The sequence below is a fragment of the Aythya fuligula genome, chromosome Z, assembly GCF_009819795.1.
Source record: "Aythya fuligula isolate bAytFul2 chromosome Z, bAytFul2.pri, whole genome shotgun sequence".
In the NCBI taxonomy this organism is placed as follows: domain Eukaryota; kingdom Metazoa; phylum Chordata; class Aves; order Anseriformes; family Anatidae; genus Aythya; species Aythya fuligula.
Window position 1 is genome coordinate 81,820,696 of NC_045593.1, and position 25,709 is coordinate 81,846,404.

The 25,709-nt window shown below is 35.8% G+C and overlaps 1 protein-coding gene across 1 annotated transcript in view; it reads left to right on the top strand.

Moving 5' to 3' along the window:
• Nucleotides 1-25,709, top strand: part of ADGRV1 (adhesion G protein-coupled receptor V1) — a 286,177-nt gene that overhangs the window by 50,430 nt on the left and 210,038 nt on the right. The window contains exons 22-38 of the mRNA XM_032206748.1: nt 866-1,042; nt 3,684-3,864; nt 4,484-4,686; nt 5,353-5,482; nt 7,139-7,219; nt 8,582-8,721; nt 10,108-10,717; nt 11,671-11,886; nt 12,836-13,051; nt 14,276-14,520; nt 14,762-14,943; nt 15,683-16,494; nt 17,944-18,153; nt 22,099-22,229; nt 22,505-22,604; nt 23,634-23,813; nt 25,438-25,601. Of these exons, the coding sequence (XP_032062639.1) occupies nt 866-1,042; nt 3,684-3,864; nt 4,484-4,686; nt 5,353-5,482; nt 7,139-7,219; nt 8,582-8,721; nt 10,108-10,717; nt 11,671-11,886; nt 12,836-13,051; nt 14,276-14,520; nt 14,762-14,943; nt 15,683-16,494; nt 17,944-18,153; nt 22,099-22,229; nt 22,505-22,604; nt 23,634-23,813; nt 25,438-25,601 (3,978 nt within the window). The remainder of the gene's footprint in view (nt 1-865; nt 1,043-3,683; nt 3,865-4,483; nt 4,687-5,352; nt 5,483-7,138; nt 7,220-8,581; nt 8,722-10,107; nt 10,718-11,670; nt 11,887-12,835; nt 13,052-14,275; nt 14,521-14,761; nt 14,944-15,682; nt 16,495-17,943; nt 18,154-22,098; nt 22,230-22,504; nt 22,605-23,633; nt 23,814-25,437; nt 25,602-25,709) is intronic.

The window sequence follows — 25,709 nt, forward strand, 5'->3', positions numbered from 1 at the left end:
CACCTATCTTATGTCCATTTCACCAGGGAAGTATTAGAGCTCTTAGCAGTGATGCGGGAACACAGCATTTTTTTACCAGTAGTTTATCTGTGCATATCTGTCTACTAGGCAGCTGAAGTCACACTCAGTATCTATTACAAAGCAGCCCTGAAATTTATCTAATGCATAAGATAGCTTTAACCTTTCCAGTAACTTCCAGATAAAATTATTTTCTATGTTAATTTTATGAAGATTATTTTCTAAAATAGAAGGGCAGTACCAATTCAAGCTTCGTTCCAGAGATGTGAAGTTGTTGCTGCAGAAGTCATGTTATCTGTGAAGATACAGAATTGTAAGGAGGACAGTAGAACAGAAAAATCTGTTTTTCTGAATGATGATGATATAGTTTATTTCTATCCATACTGTGTCTGGTTAGGGAAAGTGCTGATCCAAATCTTTCTTTAAATAATTGCTAAGGAAAATTACAATATTGACATTAATATAAAGCAATAGTTTCAGTTGCTTTTGGCAGGTACATTTCAAGCATATTGATTCTGTTTCTGACACATGGTTTTAGGAAAGGGGTTGTGTTCAGGACAAACTGCAGTGTATTGTTGTTATTTGTTACCTTAGTAGTCCTCAGGGAGGCATCAGACTCTGTTGTAAATTCCACTAGGATTGTTCTGATTGGCATCAAGGTCAGTTTCAGTTTCCTAACACTCCAAAAGAGCTGAAAGTAACATGACAGCAATTTTTTACTTGAAAAATGGCATTAAATATTTTGACATTAAATATTTCTGGCATTAAATATTTTCATGTTATCTAATGAAATTGCCTTGATTTACTTTGACAGTAATAAATGTTCCAAATTTTTGCTTTCTTCCAGACTGCTGATGAAGGTTCCACTATATCCTGTGTTGTGGAGCGTACAAGGGGAGCCCTAGACTATGTGTATATAAAGTACATTATCTCACAGGTTGATTCCATTGGCATTAATTACTCTGTTACCGATTTTTCTAATAGCAGTGGCACTATCACATTCCTTCCTTGGCAGAGATCAGAGGTAAACCCTACCTTCCTATTAATTATTCATCCTGTCCTTTACAAACCTCCTGGAAAATACCTTCTGAGGGTGCTTGGCTGGTTTTCATACTAGAGAGTGTTTACTTCACATGGCTTTTGTTATTATTTATTTATTTATTTGCTATTTTTTGTTATATATTTATATTTTCTTTCTTTCCTTTTTTTTTCCATCCCTGACAACAAGAAAGTGTTATTTGTAGCTCTGTGCATACCTCAGTTCAAAAGTCACCATGTGTGCATGTACATATTAGATATATGTACATATACGTAAAAAATATTAACTGTATTTATGTGTGTGTGTACGTATACTTTTAAAAGTGTAGATAGTCCATGTACTTTTGAAATTGGAAAATAATCAGGTTTGATCTGAGTGTTGTAACTCAAATTTATGTCCACAACAATTAAATAGACAATAGTAAGATTCATTGCTGTTCTTGCACTCAAGGCTATCCAGGTTCTGTCTCCTTTTAAATTCAAAATCAGAAACGGGAGATTAAAGGTGTTCTTGTAACAATAGCTGTTTTGAGTCTCCCCGAAATGATTACTGTCTGCTTCAATCTATTCCTCTGCATAAAGTGTGCAAGCAACTGGAACATAAGGAAATTATTCAATATTCTGGCCTTAGAGACAACTGAAATTGGTAATCAGAATTGCATATCTGAGTAGGGGGAGAGAAAGAGAACTGATGCATAAAGAAAGCTTCAGCTGCTTCTGAGAAAGCTTTCTAAAAGTGTTATGAAATTCCTTACTGGAATTAGAGGAATTAAAAAAAATAAAATAATAATAACAAAAAAAAGGAAATACCAGGATAACTGAAGAGTAGGAATTCAAAGCTACAGAGGCTCACAATTAAAAAATGATGTGGGAAGATTGAAGGTCCAAAGGAGGACCAGAAAGATGACCAAAGAGCTGGAGAACCTGTCCTCTAAGGAAAGACTCAAGGGGTTAGATCTTTTCACCCTTTAGGAAAAAGGAGACGTTGATCCCATTATTACAGAACCTAAAGGGCAGCTGTGGAGTTGACAGGGGCTCTCTCTTCTCAAGGAACCACAGAAGACAGAGGGCAAAGAGTACTAAGACTGGGAAAGGTTTTGGCTTGAAATTTTTTACAACTACTGGAACAACTTCCTTAGGGACAAGGTTGGGTTGTCCTGACCTCAGCATCTGGGCCAGGGCAATCCCAAGCTGGGCAAAGAAAGCATTGAGAGCAGCTGTGGGGGAAAGGACCTGGGGGTGGTGGTTGACGAGAAGCTTGACGTGAGCCAGCCATGTATGCTGGCAGCCAAGAAAGCCACCTGTACCCTGGGCTGCACCAACAGCAGCATGGGCAGCAGGGCGAGGGAGGGGATTAGAATATAAGGAGGAAATTCTTCCCTCAGAGGGTGGTGAGGCCCAGGCCCAGGCTGCCCAGAGGAGCTGTGGCTGCCCCATCCCTGGCAGTGCCCAAGGCCAGGCTGGATGGGGCTGGGGGCAGCCTGGGCTGCCGGGGGGTGTCCCTGCCGATGGCAGATGGGTGGAATTAGACGGTCTTTAAGGCCCTTTTCAGCCCAAATGGTTGTATCGAAGATGTGGACTGAAATCTACTGAAGGCATTTGCAGGAATCCCAGTGACTTCACTAGAACTGTGAATCTGGATAATCTAATGACTGGCAAAAGCGTGTGGTATCTGAAAATAGTTTGTTCGTGTTAAAATAGTTTGTTCATTCACCTTTATTTCTCTGTGAAATTATATTACTGCATTTCATACAATCATATATAGCATAAATTTCCAAATCTTTGGCAGCATAGACAAGGCCCACATTACTCTATCTAATGGCAGACAATGGCTGGTGTAGCCTCTTGCTACACAGCTTACTGGTCCAATGACTGCCTACACACAGAGGAGCTAATATGCATGGCTCTGCATGAAACAGACTGGTAGCAAGCTGCTCTTCAGGTGGGATATCCTACAGGACTTTCAACTGACATTTATAATCTACTCATTACTATGCCTCTAAATATGATCAGCTACTTAAATGTTTTCTTCTATATGTTTGTCTAACTGTATCACGACATAAAGAAAGATGGAATTTTCTGAAGTGAATGTTAGCGTGTTTAGAGCAAGGTTGTGTTAATACATGGTATGATCCACAATTCGAAGTGTCAGGTGGTATAATAAGCTCAATTTATTTGCTCTCTAAATTGGATTAATCACTGTAATGTCTCTTCATAAGCATGATTTCTAAAAGATTTTTCAATTTATCAGATATTTCATGTTCAATACATGGAAATTAAACTCCGCTTTTGTGAAGATATACAAAACCAACCAAACAAGTATTTATCATCATTTATTTATGTAGTTTGAAACAATTCAGAAAATATGCCTTCCATTTCCAGTAGCTTGGAAGCATTGTTTGTGGAAAGCATATTCTAGACATAAAATGTTATCTTAGAAATTAATTGAAATTATGTGGAGAGCAAAAAGATTGTTCTTTACTTTCAGAACTATACAGCAGATACAGCTGTATAGTTCTTTGAATTCTTTGACTAATCAAAGAATTCAGTGAGATAGGCAGGTTCACAAAACTCGCAGTGTTTCATGTTGCATGGTTTGATTTCTCCATGATTTGGTCCTTCTCTAGGTGTTAAATTTGCATGTTATTGATGATGACATTCCGGAGCTAAATGAATATTTCCGTGTGACATTAGTCTCTGCAGTGTCTGGAGATGGGAAACTAGGTTCAACTCCTACCAGTGGAGCGAGTATAGATCCAGAAAAGGAAACTACTGATATCAGCATCAAAGCCAGTGATCACCCATACGGTAACAATCATGGGAATTATACAGCCTTGTTTCAGATTATTGTGTAGTTGTTTCTAGTCAGATGAAAACTTTGCTTGGTCATAATAGTTGAGGAAGCAATCTCATATATTCCATTTTATCTAACTTGAATTAATTCATTGTTTATATACATGAATGAATGCTGAGTTACTTTTCTTTGATAATTTTACAAATTGGCCTCAAATCTTCCCTGACCAAACAAGCTGTGATTCACTTGTGCGGGCAAATAAAGGATCTGCATGTAGTTGATCCCATCCAAATTTTTCATCAAATTAGAATTCCTGACAATGAGAGTCATTTCACCATGTGTCTTGTACCAGTAAATACACAAAATTGTGGCCCGTGAGGCTCTTTTGGGAAGAGAAGATTTTATTATTGTGCTGTGCCTGTATCAAGACTGACAGGAATATCAGTGAGAGAGGGTAAGGCACATAGCACATCTCTGGAAATAAAGTGATTGAGGCTTAAGGGTATACTGGTATAAGTGGTTTTTAATTTCAGAACCATCACAAGATACATTATCAATCATTTTATTTAAATTGTTTATCATCTTTAAAATTTCTTACGAAAAGCCATATAAGTAGCAATTCTTGTCTTTCAGGTCTGCTCCAGTTCTCTGTGGGGCCACCTCCTCAGCCAGGTGATAAAATGATTCTTCCAGCCTCTTCTGTGCCCCATATTACTATTAAAGAAGAAGTTGGACACGTCAGATTACTCGTAGTTCGTGCACAAGGCCTTCTTGGAACAGTTCTGGTGGAATACAGAACAGTGCCAGTAACAGCTTTCAGTCCCAAAGATTATGAGGTATGGCAATTGCCAAGGTGGTATAATTGTTTTGGAATTAATTAGAGTTATTTATCATGGAGATAGCCTTCAGTTTGACTACTCTAGCCCAGCTATGATTCTTTCACAGAAAGACTACTTTACAAGGTGATGTGGCAAATGAATATGTAATATTCACTTAAAAATATGCATTGTTATTTGACTTCTCCATTCTTTTCTCTGCAGTAAGTTGCATTGTCTAGGAAAACCCTCTGGTTTTGAACTTTTTTTTTTTTTTTTTTTAACAGAGTTTTCAGTGTAGCAATATGTGAGTTTTGCTGTTGTTACAGACCATATTATTCAAGGGCATGTACAGGTTAACATTACGCTTGTACGTTTGTACATACTGGGATTTGTATATGCCTAGCAAAATAACCTGCATGTATCTGCATTTGCTTGTCCAACTGATAATTTGTGCAGAAAAATAAGAAAAATATACATGAATGCAGATGCTCACCAGTATGTCGATTTAGACATCCTTTTTTTTCTTTTTTTTTTTTGTAAAACAGATTCATCAGATTTTTTTTAAAGCTTAAGTGAGGAAAAGTAGATGTTTTGAAAAAGACAAAATGAAGGTTCTTTTTCTTTTTTTCATATGGATGGAAATATTAGACTTGAACAAAAATATGAAGAGCTCTTATATTGCAGGCTGTTGTGGGTACACTGGAATTTCAGCCAGGAGAAAGATACAAGTACATTACTGTTAACATCACTGATAATACCATTCCTGAATTAGAAAAGACATTTAAAGTGGAGCTGTTGAACCCAGAGGGAGGAGGTAAGGCACATATATCAGTCCCTTAGTTGTATTTTCATGACCTTTACTCATTCATAAAAATCTTGCCTTAGCATTATTTTCTATGTTATTTCTGAAAACAAACAAAAAGCACCTCTACATCCCCCTCCCTCCCCCCCCCCCATACTTCCCTCTCCTCCATACAGCTGTCTTTTGTCTTAGGGAAGAACTCTTCCTCAGTTCTCTTCTTAATCCTTGGTGGAAACAACCAGATCCCATAGCAAGTATATTATTACCATGTATTAGGGAAAGTGTATTACTGCCATCTGTTAGGTCATCTAAAGGCAATTGCTGCTTTTCACTTTATATAACTTCATGGTTGGTAATAAGGAGTAAAATAATGCAAAAATATATTAGCAATACATTGCATTTCAAAAATGTTGAATATTTATAAAATATATAAGGCTAAACAGTCAAAGTGGTTTTTTTTGTTGTTTGTTTTGTTTTGTTTTGTTTTTAAATTTGTTTTGTTTTTTGTTTGTTTTGTTCTGTTTTTCTTCCACATGAGCGAAATCAGAGGAACCACAATACATAGGTTAAAATGGATTACAGCAGTAATAGGCTGTGGATGCTGAGGGCCATAGGGAGTTTGCTGAGCAGTAGCTGCAGAGATAGCTCATAGATAACTGTAAGAACAAGACAAACACTTGAAAAAATTATTGGTTTGAAGGACTAGTCTGAAGGGATGGCAAAGCATAGTGGTGCTGCCACATAAACCCCTGAGTACCTTACAGACTTTTTTTTTCCATTTGAGAAAAATTTTAAAGGAGATTGTAAAGCTTGTTGGAGGAAAAAGTAATTAGAAACACTGACAGCTATAAATTGATTTTTTTAAAAACTGATGTTATTTTTTTAAACAATTCAGAAATTGCGAGTGTGGTCCCTTCTGGGAAGTTGTATCATGTTTCCTTGAATTAATCCATCTCTCTGCTATGATTGTATGTGTCTATGGTGCAATATGGTCTCAGTGATTCTTTTGATAAAGTCTTGGAGACTTTTCATATATTTTGTCTTTTTAGTTGAATAGTTGTTTTGTTAAAAGGAGTCAAACTTTTCTCTTTCAAATCGTTGTGACAGAAAATTTACAACTAACTTTAGTAATCCAGTAACTAGATAGCCTTTTTAAAATGAGCCCTCTTTTTGCCCTTTCCAACACAAGGACAAAGCTTATGAAGTCCCCATTAGTTAAGCTTTCTGCAGATTTTCCCAACATTTTCACTTGGTGAGAAAATATTAGAATAAGGGGCTTGAGGGACTTTATCCCCTCCCCCTGTATTTTATTTTTTCAATTCAAATTCCTCCATGACAAGCCTCAGTTAGGAGTGAGAAAGGGGAAATACAAAGAGGGGGCACAAAGGGGGAAAGAGAGGAAAGACCAAACTATATGTATGTGTTTTCTTTCATTCTGACCTCCCACTGCTATTTCCAATGTCATAAATTAAGTAAGAGGTGGCATATGTAAATCTTTTTTAGTCTTTATGAGAACTCCTGTACTCTTTCAGAACCAAAGTTGATACCTTCCTAAAGTGCTTCCCTCTTTTTTTCCTGTTGTCCAGAATTGTTTAAATTTCTCTTTGCTTGCGCTCTAATTTATAAATGTATATATGTGTATATATCTGTATGTCTGTCATCTTAAAGTTGCTGAGCTCTTTAGAAATGATGGCAGTGGTAGTGGTGATGGGAACGTGGATTTCTTCCTTCCAACTGTCCATCAGCATGGTAAGCATTTTGGATTAATCTTTATTTCTTTATGCTAACTGTAATATCCCTCATAAATTACTCTACTGACACAGCTTATCATAGTGTTATTTTGCTTGTGGTTTGAGGTGATTAATTTAGGTATATCATAGAGTTCTGTCAAAACATTCTTTCCCATTTTAAAAAAAGGTTTAATTTCAACAGCAGTCAATGCTAACTAATACGGGAGATAACAGCTTCTCTATCTTCAAAGCTATATTTTTATAGAACACAATGTAGTTATTCTTGAAGTAGTTCATAAAATTAGCCTTGTTTGACAACTATAAAATTTTCTGGAGAGCAAAGAGGAGAGAAACTTTTTAAATTTAAGGTAATTTAAAAATTACCTGACTGTGCATTTTGATACTTTCTTTTGCCACTTGCTTTATGCTTTGATCTCTGCATCTCAAAAATAATAAAAAATAAGTGGTTTTAGCTTTTTTTTCTAAAAGAATGCTTTGATTATTTTTCATTTTTTGAAGTCTGTATTTTTGTCACAACATACAGAAAACAAAGATAATCTTGAGAAAATTAAAAACATACAATATGCAGAAATAAGATGAAAACAAAAACACCTACTAAGAGGGAAATGATAATGATGGTGGATTTTGAATTAAACCCTAGAGACCTGAAAATATTGTGTTAGCACCCATTATCGAAATCAAATAATTTATTCCACAGTGACAGCCTGATTTTCTGTTTTATTCATACATACAAAGGAGTTCAGTTTGAACCTGAGAGTATGTCTGTGGTTTAACCACTTTTTGGAACTTCCTGGGAAGTGTTGTTTCCTCTTCTGTGTTTCCAGAATTTTTTTTTTAAATGCCAGGCTCTCTCTCTTTCTAAGCAGCAAGCTATCTCACACAAGATGATCATTATAGTAGTAGAATTTCCTGGACTAGCTTTTTCTTTGTTTTTGTTCCAGCTTCAGTTAAAATAGTACCTGCTTTTGTCCTGTCTGCACTGCTTACACTATGTTTTATCACATAACTTTCCCCTACTCTAAATTCTAGTTCATTTTCCTTAATTAGACAAGTAATTTTATTTCTGATCCTCCCTTAAAATATTTGCATTTTATATGTTGCTTTGGAGTGTTGTTCCATAGAAGGGCTGCCAGGACTGCATTACTAGAAATGAGTTCCTTATCCATGTGGATAATTATTCCACATTTCAAAAGAAAAGAAAAAAAAAAAAAAAAAAAAAAACACCACAAAATGCAAAACAGCAGAAATATTCCAGTTATGCTTTTCTGTGTGCTTTTTGTAACAAACTTCCTTAGCTGATTTCTTTCATTTAAGAAAAGATGGTATAAAAAATAACTCATTTTGGCACTTGCACTTACAGCCAGCTTGGGAATTGCATCCCACATCGTTGTGACTATTGAGGCTTCTGATGATGCTCATGGCGTCTTTGAGTTCAGTACTGAGTCACTCTCAGTAAATGGAACTGAGCCTGAAGATGGATATAGCAATATTACGTTGCAGGTTAGAAAGTTTTGGGTCTCATATTGCTATGCAGTTGTCTTTCATGTCTATTTTACAGAGCATTCTGCAATATCTTTACAATAAGTCTACAGCATTTTAACTTATCATGCACATTTGTTTTGACATTTTATACTTCACTTTCTAAAGTGTATCTTTCAGCTTAAAACTAAAATCACACAGAATCACAGAATTTCTAGGTTGGAAGAGACCTCAAGATCGTCGAGTCCAACCTCTGACCTAACACTAGCAAGTCCTCCACTAAACCATATAACTAAGCTCTACATCTAAATGTCTTTTAAAGACCTCCAGGGATGGTGATTCAACCACTTCCCTGGGCAGCCTGTTCCAATGCCTCACAACCCTTTTGGTAAAGAAGTTCTTCCTAATATCCAACCTAAAACTCCCCTGGTGCAACTTAAGCCCATTCCCCCTTGTCCTGTCACCAGGCACGTGGGAGAACAGACCAACCCCCACCTCGCTACAGCCTAATGTTTTATATAAGTTTAAATTTGCTTCTACTTGTTTACATTTGAGGTATGAATATTTTAAAGTAAGTGCTGATGACACAATAAATACAGCAAAGCTAAGATGATAAAGATTACACTGTTTTTAAAATGAGTTTATTTTTAACCGATCATGTCAATGACTTTGCACTGTATATAATGGAGGGGCTGGATTGTGTGCAGCTTGCAGTTGGCAATGACATGCTTAAGATCCTCCAGGTAAGGATTAAGGGACATGGAAATAAGTTATAACAATAACATGAAGTCGTAGTGGGAGTCTGTTATAGACCACCCAGCCAGGATGACAACACTGCCAAATTATTCTAGGAGATAAACTATTAGAGAGCATCCAAAGGAGGGCTACTATGGTGGTAAAGGGTCTAGGGGGCAAGAAGTAGGAGGGGCGGCTGAGGTCCCTTGGTTTGCTCAGCCCAGAGCAGAGCAGGCTGAGGGGAGGCCTCATGGCGGCCTGCAGCTCCCTCACGAGGGGAGCGGAGGGGCAGGCGCTGAGCTCTGCTCTCTGGGGACAGCGACAGGACCCGAGGGAACGGAATGGAGCTGGGACAGGGGAGGGTCAGGCTGGGTGTGAGGGAAAAGTTCTGCACCCAGAGGTGGTCAGGCACTGGGACAGGTTCCCCAGGGATGTAGTCACGGCACCAAGCTGCTGGAGTTCAAGACGCTTTTGGACTACCCTGTCAGACATGCAGCTTGATTTTGGATTGTCCTGTGTGGAGTCAGGTGTTGGACCTGATAAGTCCTGTGGTTCTTCAGTAACTCAGGATATTTTGTGATTCTGTGACTTGTCTGTATTCCATTTTACACTTTTATGTTCTTCTTTCTTACAGTACAAAGAAGTACATAAATCTTTGTGTTTTCCACTTAGGTTGTGAGAACTTATGGGTCCCTGTCTGAGGTGACTTTGTATTGGATCATAGTCTGTGATCTTACAGAAGACCTGGTCTCTGCATATGGGAATGTAACATTTGATGTTGGCCAAGTGAGAGCAAATATTACTATACAAGTTTCTCCCGATGACATGCCTGAACTGGATAAGGTGTTTTCAGTTCTGATCATCAATGTCTCCAGTGGTCGTCTTGGAAATCATACTAATGCAACATTAACAGTTTTAGCTAATGATGATCCATATGGACTGTTCATCTTTTCTGAGAGAAACAGACCAATAAAAGTTGATGAAGAAACAAAAAATATCTCCCTGACAATAGTAAGGCTTCGTGGTCTTCTTGGTACAGTAGTGGTTACATACAGAACTTTAGGTGATGATGAAAAGTCACCCTTTCTTCCACCTGATGTTGTTAGAGCAATACAAGGAGAAGATTATATACCCATTACTGGTTATGTGATCTTCGCAGCCAATGAAAGTGAAGCCACAATATCCTTGCCTATTTTGGATGATGATGATCCTGAGAGGTCAGAATCTGTTTTTGTGGAGCTAAACAGTACTGTTTTGATCGAGAAAGTACAGGATCGGCCAAGTAAGTGTCTTTCATATGTAAACCAAAACCAAAATATGTAGGCTAATATTTATATTTAATAGGATAAAATGCAACAATTGAAATTACAGTAAAATTTTACCTCTGCCTAACTCTGTATAGTTAAGAATCCTTTAAATTATATTACGTATGAAGATTCTGTGTCAGCATATATTTCCTTTAGCACAAAATTTTGTCAGGGGTGGACATTTCTTTCTCCCTTTTGCATCTGCTTTATCCCAGGTGTTTTAGGCCAACTGTATTACTGTATTGGTTTTGTGTACTAATACCTGCTCACCTGTTGCTTCTGTAAAGCACAATGATAGGAAATAAGCTACTTCCACTTACTGAAAGCCAAAAAAGCCTTTTAAACATTAAGTGGTGTAGAATTGCAGCTTCATGCTGGCTTTTTAGTGTAGAGGATATTTGCCTGATCCCTTATTCAGATAAATTCAGGTCATTACAGCCTTATTTATGCTTAAGAGCTTCTTGGCATGCCTAATTTCCCTTCCCTCTTCCCCATGCATCTCCCAGATTAATCTTGATTTTAAGGGAAATGCTACGAATAATTCTACTGGGAAACTGAAAGGTTACTTATAGTTCATCATAGCTAGTGTAAAATTCTATTGTCCTACGGACAAATAAAAAGTAATTTTGCTAGTACCTCAGCTCTTCAAAGTACTGATGTTTTGTATGCTCCACAGAAGGGTAGAATAATAAGTTAGTGAAAATGTGGATTTTCTGACATAATGTGATTCAAACACCAAAAGTATGTTCATTCAGTTTGTAGTTATATTTTGTCCAAATCTAAAATAAAAATTTTGCTGAAAGCTAGTAGTGGCCAGCCACTAAACTGAGGTGTATGTCTATGAACTGTATAGCCGTATATAGGAGGCATTTCAGGCTTGCTCTAAGAGTTGTTTGTTTGTTGTTGTTGTTGTTTTTTTATATTTCAGTTGTAAATTCTCCTCGTCTTGGATCAGTGGGTGAGACTATAGCTCATGTAATTATCAATGCCAATGATGATGCTTTTGGAACACTTCAGCTTTCAGCTTCAGCTGTGCGAGTTGCTGAAAATTATGTTGGACCAATCATTAATGTGACCAGAACTGGGGGAATTTTTGCAGATGTTTCTGTGAAATTCAAAGCTATGCCAATAACTGCAACAGCTGGTAAGAAATCAAAATAGCAGAAATACACATTCTGTGTTAAACCAGAAAGAACATACTGTATGCTTCGAGTAACCAATGCAAACAAGTGTGTATTGAATACAGTCTAGTAAAACAAGTAGAAAAAATACAACTTACATCAAATTTAAAACAGTTCAGAGATATCAACACTGAAGAATGTAGCAAGAAAAGTAAGGAAAGGGATTGGCTGTTTCCCTGGTGGCTGCTCACCTTCTCAAAAAAATAAAATAAATAAAAATAAAAAATCCTGTAGTAGTATATATAGCTACTGCATAGTCCTTCGTACATATTTCAACCTGCCATGCATGACTTATTTGAGTTTATTGGAGGGAAAGTGAGAGCTGGTGACTCATCTGTGACACAGACAGAAGTCAAGCACAATTCAAGAAGACTTTTACTTTACAAATGAAAGGTAAAGCTCTCGGGAGATCCCTGAAAAGCTCCATGAGGCAACCTTATGTCCTTTGAGCAACCTTATGCTCCATGAGCAACCTTATGTCCTTTAGTAAAATCTCCAATTAAACTCTGTTTAATTTTATCTCTTGGAAAGCCAGACAACTATCAGAAATCAAATATAGGAATGTCTCAGTAATGTGATCTTCTCAATGGAAGATAATAATGGACCTTTTTTAATTGCTTCTTGGACTGACAGTGTAAACTCTGTTTTGGCCAAGATGAGGTTTATTTTCATCCATCCAGATATCTAAAAGGCAGTAGGAAATAAAAAATTGTATTTCCTGCGTATGAAGATAAAGAAAAGAAAAACACACAAAAAAAACAACCCACACCAACATATGAACACAAGGGAGTGCAAAAAGAAAAGTTAAATATTAGTGCTGATAAACATTAGTGATGTTTCATAATGAACCAGAATGACTTAATATTCTTCTGTGTTTTTATTGTTTTGTTGTTTTTTCATGTACATAACTAGGTGAGGACTACAGTGTAGCCTCATCAGATGTTGTCTTACTAGAAGGAGAAACAAGTAAAGCTGTGCCAATTTATATAATTAATGATATCAATCCTGAAGTTGAGGAGTCCTTTTATGTTCAGCTGCTGAATCAAACAACAGGAGGAGCCTTGCTTGGATCTTTGACAAGGGCAATCATAACCATTGAGGCTTCTGATGACCCATTTGGATCCTTTGGTAAACGGATTGTTATTTGTGTATTTTTTCTTCTCCAGTAGCAATCTACTGATTTGTGGGTGTGTTATTACTGGGCAATGGAATAAAAATTTTCAGAATACAAAAGAGGAAGTCTGGATGAACACAGTAAAGGACAAAATAAGATAAACTAAATTAAAGCATGTAATTAAGGGCAAATGGTGCCCTTATATAGTGAAATTAAAGCATTCGGTCAGTTTATATATCAAGATTTTGTGAGGCAAAGGTGGATTTTGCACTCTCCTAATGGGGATGGATTTTAATTTAATTTGTATTTTTTAATCTATTCTAAGTGTTGCATTTCTGCAATAGCTTTAAGCTTAAGTTTACATGCCAAAACCTGTTTGCATAGTGCAGTGTCATTGTTTTACAAAACAATCAGGCAAAGCAGGTTTAAATATCTGGGGAAACTGGAAAGTACAAATATGAATTAAATTGCATTCTTATATGTTCTGGTTGTTAGTTATTGTATTTTTCTTCTTTCTGTCATTATCAATAAAATGGATTGTGGACACTTTCCAAAAATAGTTTCATTACACAAGTTTTGAATGGTAATTTCAAATATTAAATGACATTTTAGAAATTTATATTTTCTATTTATTTTTCTAATTTATTTCAGTATTTCTGGTATATGTTTTCCTGCCATTTTATTTGAAAATCTTACTCTTTTGCCCTTTAGTACCCTACTTCGTTTCAGTTATTCCATTTTATCAGCAAAAGGTAAAGGAAATTGACAAAAGTAACTAATTCCACATGGATAATTCATTAACTTAATTCTTAATGACTAAAGATTTTATACAAGAAAGACTTACATTTGAAACAATTTAGATGGAATATGTTGACACATTTTTTCCACGAGTGACATAAAAATGATAAAAAATTTCTTCACTAGGAAAAATTACCTTCTTACTGTCTTGAAAAAATCATGAAAAAATCATCTTACTGTCTTGAAAAGATCATGGCTAGTCTTGAACAATGGACATGTTGGCTAAACTCTTGGGTGGGGGCTGAATTTTCATGCTGATTTTCTTTGCAGATAAAAAGTAATGACACTGAAAGTTCAATTCAAAGTTTAAACCTGATTAACATTTTTTTACTTGTGCAAATGAATGCAATCAAGTGAAATAAAATATATAATTAAGTAACTAGGATGGTGTTTTTATTGTAAATATTACTGTTAATGAAATACACCTGTTTGCACGTCAGTGTTCCAGATGACTGAATTCACTGTGGAGGAGCCTGAATTTGGATCAGTACCCATAAATCTGCCAGTAATCCGCAACGCTGGGACACTTGGTAACGTTACTGTTGAGTGGGTTGCTACCATTGGTGGACACCCTGCTGATGAGGACTTGCAGGTTGCCTCAGGCAATATTACTTTTGCTCCTGGGGAAGCCTTTCAGATGCTACTATTGGAAATCCTGGCTGATGATGTCCCAGAAATAGAAGAAGTAAGTCAAGCAGTTACATCTTCCTTGACGATGGTATTAGTTTTGACTTGTTCTAGAAATATATATGATGGAAAACAAGAAATGTTCCAGCAGGAAGGTGCTAGAATTTCTTGTTATACTTTGCTTGTAATTGTTGTTAGAAAAAAAACAACAACAACAACAACAAAAAACAAACAAACAAACAAAAAAACAACACAAATTGTCTAGCTGCATTATTTCTTTTTCTTTTCTTCTCTTTGAGATTGTCCGTGTAGAATTAACTCAGGCCTCCAATGGTGGTGCTATTGGGTTAGATGGTGTGGCAAATATTATAATACCTGCCAATGATAATCCTTATGGCACAGTTTTCTTTCATCAATCCTTGTATCGAGTCCAGGAGCCACTAGAAAGAAATCTGCTGGCAAACATAACAGTCAGGCGAAGGTTTGTATGTTTGCTCTATTTATAATTACTATTTTTTCTTTACTTTCGTTTTCACTATAATGACAAATTTCAAGCTCCTCTCTGCAAATGTGCATCAATTCTTTGACCTGCCGTCTCAACATATTTTCACTTCAAACACGTTGTTTTTGAAGTAGATGTCTGCTTATTACATAAATTACTTAAATGTAGTATACATAGAAATGCACAATGTAAACTCAATGCACACAGTGTACTATTCATTTTGTCTTTTTAATCAAATCATTTAAACCTGCATGGTAGCCTGTTCCTGTGATTTGAACAGGAGGACAAAATGGGCCAGCCCTTACAGGATGAAAATAAGAGAAGGAAAAGAGGTTTTATGCATGTGATCCTAGAAGAAGGGTGATAAGTCTGGGTGTTGCTGGTGAGGAGAGCTGCCAAGTCCTGAAGAAGACTAAGTTAATTCTAATTCCTAGAACCACATGTTTACAAATATGCATTTTTAACAGACTGCTACCTAAGCTATAAATAATCAAACTTGCTATACACAAAAACAAACAAACAAACAAACAAAAAACAACAGATAACTCAGTTAGTCTGGTACTAGCTTCAAAAGAAATGCATTTTAATATATTGTTTGGAATTTTTCAGCAATTCAGAAAGGGTCAGTTGATTTTGTTCTCTTCTATTATTAACCCAGAAACATGTAGAATATTAGACATCCTTTGTCAACTAATTATTTTATTATAATCTCTTTTAGTGAGGGGAGATTTGGTCAGCTGCAGATTTTCTACAGCACTTCTGAGACTGACATTGTAGCTCTTGCTGTGGAGCAAGGTCAGGATATCCTGGCCTATTACGAGTCTCCTGTACAAGGAATTCCTGACCAACCATCCAAGACCAGAGTGAATGTGTCAGCAGCAAGTGACCCTGTGTATTCCTGTGCAGCTCAGTGCCTAAAAGAACAAGCATGTTCGGCCTTTACATTTTCCAGTGCCTCAGGGATACCTCTCTGCCTTTGGCTGACGTCAGATATCAGCCCATTAACTAACACTTCAGGGTTCTGGACCTACAAGAAAAATGTTACCAGTGCATTCGGCCTTTTCAGCACACAAGCCATTGCTGGCAGTGATTATGAACCTGTTACAAGACAGTGGGCCATAATGCAGGAAGGGGAAGAGTTTGCAAATCTGACAGTAACCATACTGCCTGACAGCCTGCCAGAACTGGATGAGAGATTCACTATAACACTTTTGAAAGTAGAACTGATGAATGTCTCAGCCAGCTTAAAAAACCAACCAACCATAGGACAGCCAAACACCTCCACAGTTATCATAATGATGAACGGAGATGCATTTGGAGTGTTTAAGATCTACAGTGTAAGTCCCAATGCAACCGAGAACGGTCTGTATGTTGAAGTAGAGGAACATCCTCAGACCACCGTGCAGCTAATGATACACAGAACAGAAGGCAGCCTGGGACAAGTGGCAGTGGAATGGCGTGTCACTGGTGGGACTGCTACTCCAAACTTGGATTTTATAGGTGCCGGTGAGACTCTGGTGTTTGCTGAAGGTGAGACAAGGTCTTGTTTTGACTTCTGTTTTATAAAACTAAGAAAAAGAAAAAAAGAATGTGACAAGTACATGATACTGTGGATGTTTTGACAAGTGATGTCTTATTGTTAGGCTAAATCTCCCTGAATGCTAAGGATATGTGTGCAAAAGAGTATGTTTTTTCATCAGCATGTAGCATTATCCACCAGAACACACACAGTGGTAGCAAAGCACAATGAAATATCTAAAGAATAAATATCTAAGGGTTTTTATTAAAGAAATATTGCAGTGTGTACTATAAAGATTTCCTTTACCACATAAGTAAAGATTAATAAAGCAGCCGAAGACAGTTTTTACAGCAAGGATAATGGAAATGAGAATCAGGCCGAAGTGGTCTTTTGTTAGCCCTCAGTCACTACAGTACTAATTTTTCATGACATCTCTTTAAATTCTGAGATCGTTTTGTAAAATAACAGAACATACTTAAACGTAATGTAACAGAACAAACTTAAAAGAATTGCAAACAGGACAAACAAGTCACTCACAAACATTATATAAGTACCACTCAGCATGCTGTATTTTATGATATATTTTATATTTTTAAAGTCTGACTTAATTGAACTGATATTTTGAAAGCAATTTCCCGGAGTGTAGTAAAAATTCTAGTGTGCTAGCTTGATAAATCATCTGAATGGTAAGGTATGGCTGCTGGCAATGATTCTGAGTCTGACATGTAATTACATTACCAGTTATAAGTTTAGTAAAAACTGATTTTGAAGTGTTTTGAAAGACAATCTAGCAGGAAATACACGTGTATTCTGTAAATGGGTATTCTCATGATCATAAAACACAGCTGGGTTATGCACACGCACTGAACAACAGGATTGTGTTGTAAATTTTAATGGATATATAGCGACTAGAGATTAACAGTGTTTGCTGCTTACATTATTAATCTTTGATAGTCCCAAAGGCAAGGAACTAACAAAATGTCAGCCCATTCCAATGCATTCCCTGGCTCAGTAAATGTACTCATATTGAGTGTACACCCATGTGTATATGGTTCATCAGAGAGTTTAGCACCTGGTGATTTTTTTTTTTTTCAAGAATGATATTCCCCCTTTCCAAGTTAAATTTTAAAGTCATAGAATTTGTAATGAAAATAAAGAATTCTAGGCATTCAGAAATAATCCCTATATAATTAATTTCTACATAGTATATTTAATGATGTGATTTTTTTATTGGCTTAATGTGACTGATCAATAGTAATTAAATAAAATTTGATAATGATGTTCACTGACTTACAGAAAGATCTAAGTTTGTTTCATACAACTTTAAAGTTTTTTTTTTGTTTTTTTTTTTTTTTGTTTTTTTTTTTTTGTAATTAATTATTTTCAAAACAAGATTATTAAGTCTTTTTACAAGGTGGTTTCCAAGTGGACACACATTGTATACATTCTTCTCCTTGCAGGTGAAACAAAGAAGATGGTCACGCTGCCCATTATAGATGATCCAGAGCCAGAGGATGATGAAAGTATTGAAATCAGCCTGGTCCATACTGAAGGAGGGAGTCGAATTTTGCCCAGTTTTGACACTGTCACAGTGATTATTCTGGCCAGTGACAATGTGGCAGGAATTATAAGCTTCCATACAGCCTCAAGATCTGTTATTGGTCGTGAAGGTGTGTTCCTTGTGTTGACCACGCTCAAATTTTAATGTCAGTTTTTATCTTTGTGCTTTCTGTTGATAATGACTCCCAATTATGGTGTTTCACTCTTCAGAGAACACCAGCAAGCAGAGAATATCCACATACTTCACATGTACTTTGAACTGTTGCAAGCATTCATAGAATCGCAGAATGGTTAAGGGTGGAAGGCACCTCTGGAGGTCATCCAGTCCTTTCCCCCTCAAGCAGGGCTACCTAAAGCAGGTTGCTCAGGACCATGTCCAGGCTTTTGAGTATCTCCAAGGAGATACTCAAAAACTTGAGTATCTTGAGTAACTCCAAGGAGATACCCCACAACCTCTCCGGGCAACCTGTGCCAGTGCTCCCACACAGCACAGAAGTGCTGCCTAATATTCGGAGGGAACCTCTTGTGCTCCAGTTTGTGCCCACTGCCTCTTGTCCTGTCCCTGGGCACCACTGGCACGAGCCTAGCTCTGTCCTCTTCCACCTTCCCTTCAGGTGTTTATGGACACTGCTGAGATCCCCCTGAGCCTCCCCTTCTCCAGGCTGAGCAGTCCCATTTCTCTCAGCCTCTTCCCATCCCTCGATCATACAATAATAATTTGGTATGGAACAAACATTTGCGTTATTGTTTTAAAGAATATGTTGCATGTTTCATCTACAGTCTGATGCAGTGTCGCAGAGGATGATAATAGTACTGGTGGTGATTGCTTTAGATGGCCTCTGATAGAATACGTGAAAGGGCATCATAACCTTTTGTTTCTTATCTAGGTATGGTTTGTGTTAATTCTGTGCCAAGCCAGCTGTGGTATGATTATCTAAGAAGAGCTGTTAATGAGCACAAGGAATTAATACAAACTGTCGCAGTCCCAAAGGTTATGGTGACCCTGAATACTTTCAACTGCTTAAATGTTATTCATAGCATGCTACCAAATGCTGGCTGCTTGAAACTCAAGTACTTGGCTATAGTTCTATTAGTATATATAGTTATTATTATATTAAATTTTTGCAGGTTGTGAAAAGAAATAGTTCATTACCTTCCAGCAAGAAAAAAAAAATAGGTGTCTTTGATTAAAAAAGAGAGAAAGAGAGAAACAGAGAAACAGAGAAAGAGCAAAAGAGCTAAGGCATTTGGATTATTTTAGTTTTTTTGTCAAAATATTTTTTTTCATTTCAATGCAAAATTTACCAGACATAAATCCAAATATTATTAACAGTTACTGTGTTACTAAAAATTTTCTGTTAGGTGAATAAATTGTGTTTTCACAATGTGCATGTTATTTTTTACCTTATTGAGGATAAGTGTAGTATTTTTTATTGGACAGGGGTCTGCAACAGTCATGTAACTGTATTACAAGAAAATGCACTGCAGTAGCTTAAAGTAATGAGGAAGTGGTTGATGCTCCTGTCTTCACAGTGCTAAATACCCACCTCTGTTTCTCTATGTAAGAGATACATCACTTATGAAGTCACAATGTAGAAATATAAAAGTATGGATAAGGATTAAGTATTAAAACAAATATTGAATTTAGCCTAATAACACTTTCAATCTTCAGAAATCAATTAGTGTTCATATTAGCATTTATTGCGTATAGAAATACCAAAAAAATCTTGGTAAAGCTGACAGGAAATGTGGGTCAGTAAATAACTACTTGGAATCTGTAGTAATGACTTCAAGTTTCTTCTCAGTGTTTGGATTATAGTGGAACAGCTTTCTATATCTTACAGCATTTTTTCCCAGTCTTCAATGAAAATTCATTGTAACTTATATATTGAAATAAGCTTTGTCTTATTTGTGTGTGTGTGCATGTGTGTGTGTGTTTTCCCAATGGTATTAAACCATTGAAACCACCTTTCTGTTAAATCTTTATTTCTTTGTAATGGATATGCAAAATTCTCAAATAGAATATAGTGGATTGCAGTGCAGTGTTAAACTTAGCCTCAGTTAAATTTGTTAAATTTAGCCTCAGAAGAACCTGTAAACTGGGAGTCTACCATCCAGATATCTGACTGTAGAAGTGGAATCCTTGTGATATCAATAAATTTTGAATTCCTTAATTTTCTTAGAAGCAACATGGACCAACTTAAGCCAAAGATGTCGACATCAGTACATCTCTGAGACTTACCTGAAGTTGGAAATATTGAGGCTGAATATTTATCATTTATGTATTTGAAAATGGGTGTATACAGTTTTTGTATTACTTCTCTAAAATATTAAATTTTATTTAAGTATATTAAGGGCTCTTGAAGTTAATAATTCTTTTCTCTTTCATTGGTAGCCAATATACATGCATATCTCTGACTCTTCCTTACAAAAAAAAGAAATGTAACTATAAAATTTTCAGATTTTTCTTGCCAGTTTTAGTTGTACAATGCTGTACATTTCTGTAAGGTAATAGAGTAGAATAGCAAGATAGCATCCTAACTTGCTGCTCTCTGAATTGCATAATCAAAGAGACTAGTTGGGCAGTTATAATAACTAATGTTATTATAACATTATCTTATGTATTGTAAATTCTTCAACAAACAAAAGAAGTCTCATGTTTTTACACATCTCAGAATTGTAGATTTCTACATATTTCATGTCTCTGAAAGCCTATGCAGTACAAAATATGCTGTCAAACTTAATTTCTGTGGACCTGAAAAATGCTTGTGAAATATGAATTCCATATACGTACATATTATAAATAAGCATCTGTGCTCTATTGTGAATGTTTTGAAAAATATTGCCTACTACTAATTGCCATGTTAATATAACTTTCTAATTTCACATTTCCACGTTTAAAATATATAATGGAAATTTTACAATAAGTTGTGAATATAAAACTATTTTCTACATTTTACAAAGCCCACTAAGAGGTCTGCTCCTTTTAATTAAAGTGCCTCTGGGGTTAAATGTTATAAATGTGCAAAATACCATAACATTTGCTTCCTTTATATGCACATTGTCCAGCAACACTGATTACCTCTGAGATTATAAGAAATTATTAACATTTTCTGAATGTTTTGTTTTGTAACAGTGACCTTATTTGTAAGTTCAAACTCACATAAATGGAACTTACAGATAATTATAAGCATTTTTTTCTGCATGCACTGAATAAAGTCACAAGACAGTGCAAATGTTCAAATAATGTGTATTCTTTGCAGGGAACTGTTGTAGAAAACTATTATTACTGTTGGTATATACAGCAGTTACTGTTTTGTGCAGTTTACAGACTCATATTGCTCTAATGTTTGCACATGTATTCATGAGCATTCCCTTTCTAAGTTATTCATCTATACCAAGTTCCCTCAGCCGAAGAACGGCTGGGCCTGTTCAGCCTGGAGAAGAGGAGGCTGAGGGGAGACCTCATCACAGTCTACAACTTCCTCGTAAGGGGGTGTCGAGAGGCAGGAGACCTTTTCTCCATTAACACCAGTGACAGGACCCGCAGGAACGGGGTTAAGCTGAGGCAGGGGAAATTTAGGCTTGACATCAGGAGGGGGTTCTTCACAGAGAGGGTGGTTGCACACTAGAACAGGCTCCCCAGGGAAGTGGTCACTGCACCGAGCCTGTCTGAATTTAAGAAGAGATTGGACTGTGCACTCAGTCACATGGTCTGAACTTTTGGGTAGACTTGTGCGGTGTCGAGAGTTGGACTTGATGATCCTTAAGGGTCCCTTCCAACTCAGGATATTCTATGATTCTATGATTCTATGATATGTTCATAGTTCTTTCCAAGTGTGAACTAAAAATGGAAAAAAGCTTGAAGAGTTTAAGTTTAGGATTTTCTTTTGTGATATATAACTACTGTGAAATTCAAATTAACAATTAAAAATATCAATATCTTTCAGAAAAAATACTTTAACTGTGTGATGCATGTTTTTGACTTCTCATTTTTATAACTAACATGTAGAAAAAGAGACCTTGAAACATTGCAACTTGTCCTTTATTCCTAGGAGAACAACTACAATTCCACATCATAAGAACTCCTCCAGGACTGGGAAATGTTACTGTTGAGTGGAAGATAGTAGGACATAATGTAAAACAAAATTTTGCAAACTATTCTGGAATACTTTTTTTTCCTGAGGTAAGTCCATAAACAGTGATGTTGGCTACTGGAAAACACTGTGATTGGAACTGATCTGAGAAAAAGTGTGCTTTTTTAACAGTCTTTGTTTCTTGATTTGTTTATTTAATTTCTCACTTACTTTTGGACTTACAAACTGGAGGGAGATTGCAGTTCTTGATACTTTTCATAAAGAAATTATTCAAAATACTTGTAATTATTACTTAATATTATTGTAATTATATACTTGTGTTTTATAAAATAAAGGCTAATCAATTTACCCTTAAAACCAATAGGGGATGTTGAATACAATATTATATGTCGATCTGCTGGATGACCATATTCCTGAAGAAAAAGAAGAATACCAAGTCATCCTATACAACATAAAAACAGAAGGTAATGCAGAACTATAGCAATCTACATCTTAAAAATACCATTTAATAATACAATATTTTTAATTTTCTTAATTCATTTTGGAGGTATAAGACTGAGCAAACTGCAGCTGCTATGCAAAGTTCATTAACATTTTATTGAAATAGACTTGGTCCTTATGTACGTATATATAAACCCCAGAGTGTCTCCACAAATACACTTTTTAAAATACATTTTTAATACATATTTTTTAAATACAGGTTTTTAATCCTGACTTAATTCTGCCTATTTAATTCAGTGGTTGTTTCTTCCCTTAATATGAATGCACACTTGAGTTTACTAATATGTCATGGATAGAGTTGCCGTGAAACACGCAGATATTTTTATCTTTTAAAACGATCTTGTCAAGCTGCAGACTTACTGATCTGTTCCTGAATTCAAGGTCATCAGAATATTTTATTCTTGCCATTAAAATTATAGTGAGAAAAGAAGCCTTAAACTGCATCTGTTCTGAAATACCTTTTCTCAAACTGAAATTAATGTCCAAACACCAAACTAACTTGACATGTATTGTGTTGCTGTGAGGTGCCTTATCAACTTCTGAGAGTCACTGTGACCCAACAGGATAAGCAAAATTATTCATAAAAGCAACAGTTGGAAAACAGATCAGTTTATTGATGTAATGATTGTGAAGTGGAATATAGTTTTAAGCCTTTGGAGGTACTTCCTGGGAAAATGTTTTATTTCCTTTTAAAATATAGGGTATTTGGGGAAGTTGATATTTGGCACTGGCTTGTTAAGTTTTCTTATTTTTTAATACATTTTTGTGACTTTGTACTTGGTATGCATAAAATTTCTGTTTCTATTTGTTATAGAATGTAAGTATACAAAGATGTGTAGGTCCCACACCATCCACATACTTCAGTGAGCTTTGGTTTCATGGTATTTGCATGGCTACTGACCATCATTTAAATGTTATATTAACAATAATATAAGACAAAAATATTACTTGCATAACACTTCATTCACTGCAGTCTACTGATTCTCTTGCAGGAGTTTCTTCTACAGGTGCTGCTGTTTTGGATAGTCAAGGATATGAAGCTGTTCTAACAGTAGAAGCTAGTGATGAACCACATGGAATCTTGAATTTTGCTTCTACATCCAGGGTGGTTTTAATACCAGAGGAAAACAAAACGATTCAGCTTTTTATTAACAGAGAATTTGGATCTCTAGGTCTGTATAACAACACCAAGAGAACAGAAGTTTTGTTTTGATTATTATTAAGCAAATAAAAGCCATGATAATGAGGCCAGAAAGTTTGGAAAAATCTTGATTACAGTTGGTATTTTTTTCAGAAATTCTAAGCTTCTTTCTGAAGACTTGTAAACTAAATATTACTTATAAAATCCTCATTAATACAGCAAGGGATCTGAAAGCTGTAACATAATCGGGTGGCTATTAAAGTTACCATATTTTTGTCTAATGAGTCTGTCTCAAAGCATAAGTCTCTTCAGAAGAAATAGAAAACATGAGAAAAGTGACATGTACATACATCCCACATATTTTTTCTTTGAATTTCCGGAAGTCAGCACCTTAGGAATGTCATACGGAAAAAGTTGTGTCCAGACCACTGAATTCAATTTATCTGTCTCCGCTGACAATTTCTGATTCCGCTTTGAATCACTTTATCCATTAACATCCTTTAAACTATATAGTATTCAATTCTATAATGCAATAGTGTGCTTTGTGGGAAACAAAAAAAAAAAAAAGAAAAAGAAAAACAAAAAGCACTTGTGTTTGTTGCCCGAAAATATCAACTTACATTGTGAGAAAACATGTATAATAATTTCCTATTTGCCTTTTTGGACCATATTTAGACCTCGGTGATAATTTGTCTGTTTCTTTTGCCATACTTGTTTTGAAATGAAGTAACGTTTACAATGCTTTTCAAGATCTGGAGACACCAGAGAGTTACAGAGGCATTTTATTTTAATGACACTATTTTTCCATTTACTTTTTAATACCAATTCATACTCTAGTTTAGTCGTCAGTAAACTAATGCTTTAAGGTAACTGTTCATAGTAAGTGCAAGACCTCTTACTGAATTCAAATAAGCGTCATTATTTATTTATTAATTAGGACTCTTTTATCCCTTACATTTTATTTCATACAGAGCAGCTTTTAATTTCATCTGTCACTTTATTTCAGGATCACACTCGTTATGTTTGCCACTTGACTTACCCTACGAGATTACTGAGAGGTGGTTTTATTCTCAAAACTATAATGTATAACTTGGTAATATTTATCTGTGTGTCCCCTAATTTTAATCTCTATTGAAGTTTGTCAATCTGCCCAGAAAAGTATCTAGATTTATTAATCTGTGTTTCCTAGCACTGTCATTAGAGCCTTTCTTAGATATCAGTCATTCCCAAAAAGTGTCCTTGTTGCAAAAACTCATATTAATGATACACGAGATGTCCCACCTAGTCTTTTAGCAATTTCGTATTTATGGTCCACAGAACTTCAAATTTCTGGATGCATTTGGACCCAATGATTTTTGAGTCTTGTGCAGACAGACAAGTCAGTAAAGGTCAAATTGAAGGCACATTGATAACGGTAACAAAGGTACACCAGCTCCAATATACTTTGGATTAGTCTTTTAATCCTTCTGTTTTGCAGTTAGTCTCTTCATTTTTGGATTAGTCTTTTAATCCTTCTGTTTTGCAGTTAGTCTCTTCATTTTGTGGATGAGGATTTGATCTCTTGTCTTTATCTATTCCAGTGAACATTATATAAGAACTGAAAAACAAATGTGCTTTGTTTTTTTTTTTTTTTTTCTTCCTCCCAAATTAAACAGGTACTATCAATGTTACGTATGCCACAGCTACAGGATTGCTCACTGTAAGTAATCAGACAGAAGAGACCGTGGCTGAACCAGGAGCTGATTATGTACCTGCTTCTGGCTCACTGATTTTAGAAGAAGGAGAAACATCAGTTGCCATAAATATTACTATTCTAGAGGTAACCTCTAAACCTTTTAATTCTGTACTTTTCTGTATGATTTCAAAGGGGAATATTTTGGAAACTAAAGCTTGCAGCCATTATTTGAAGCCATGTATTATATTTCAT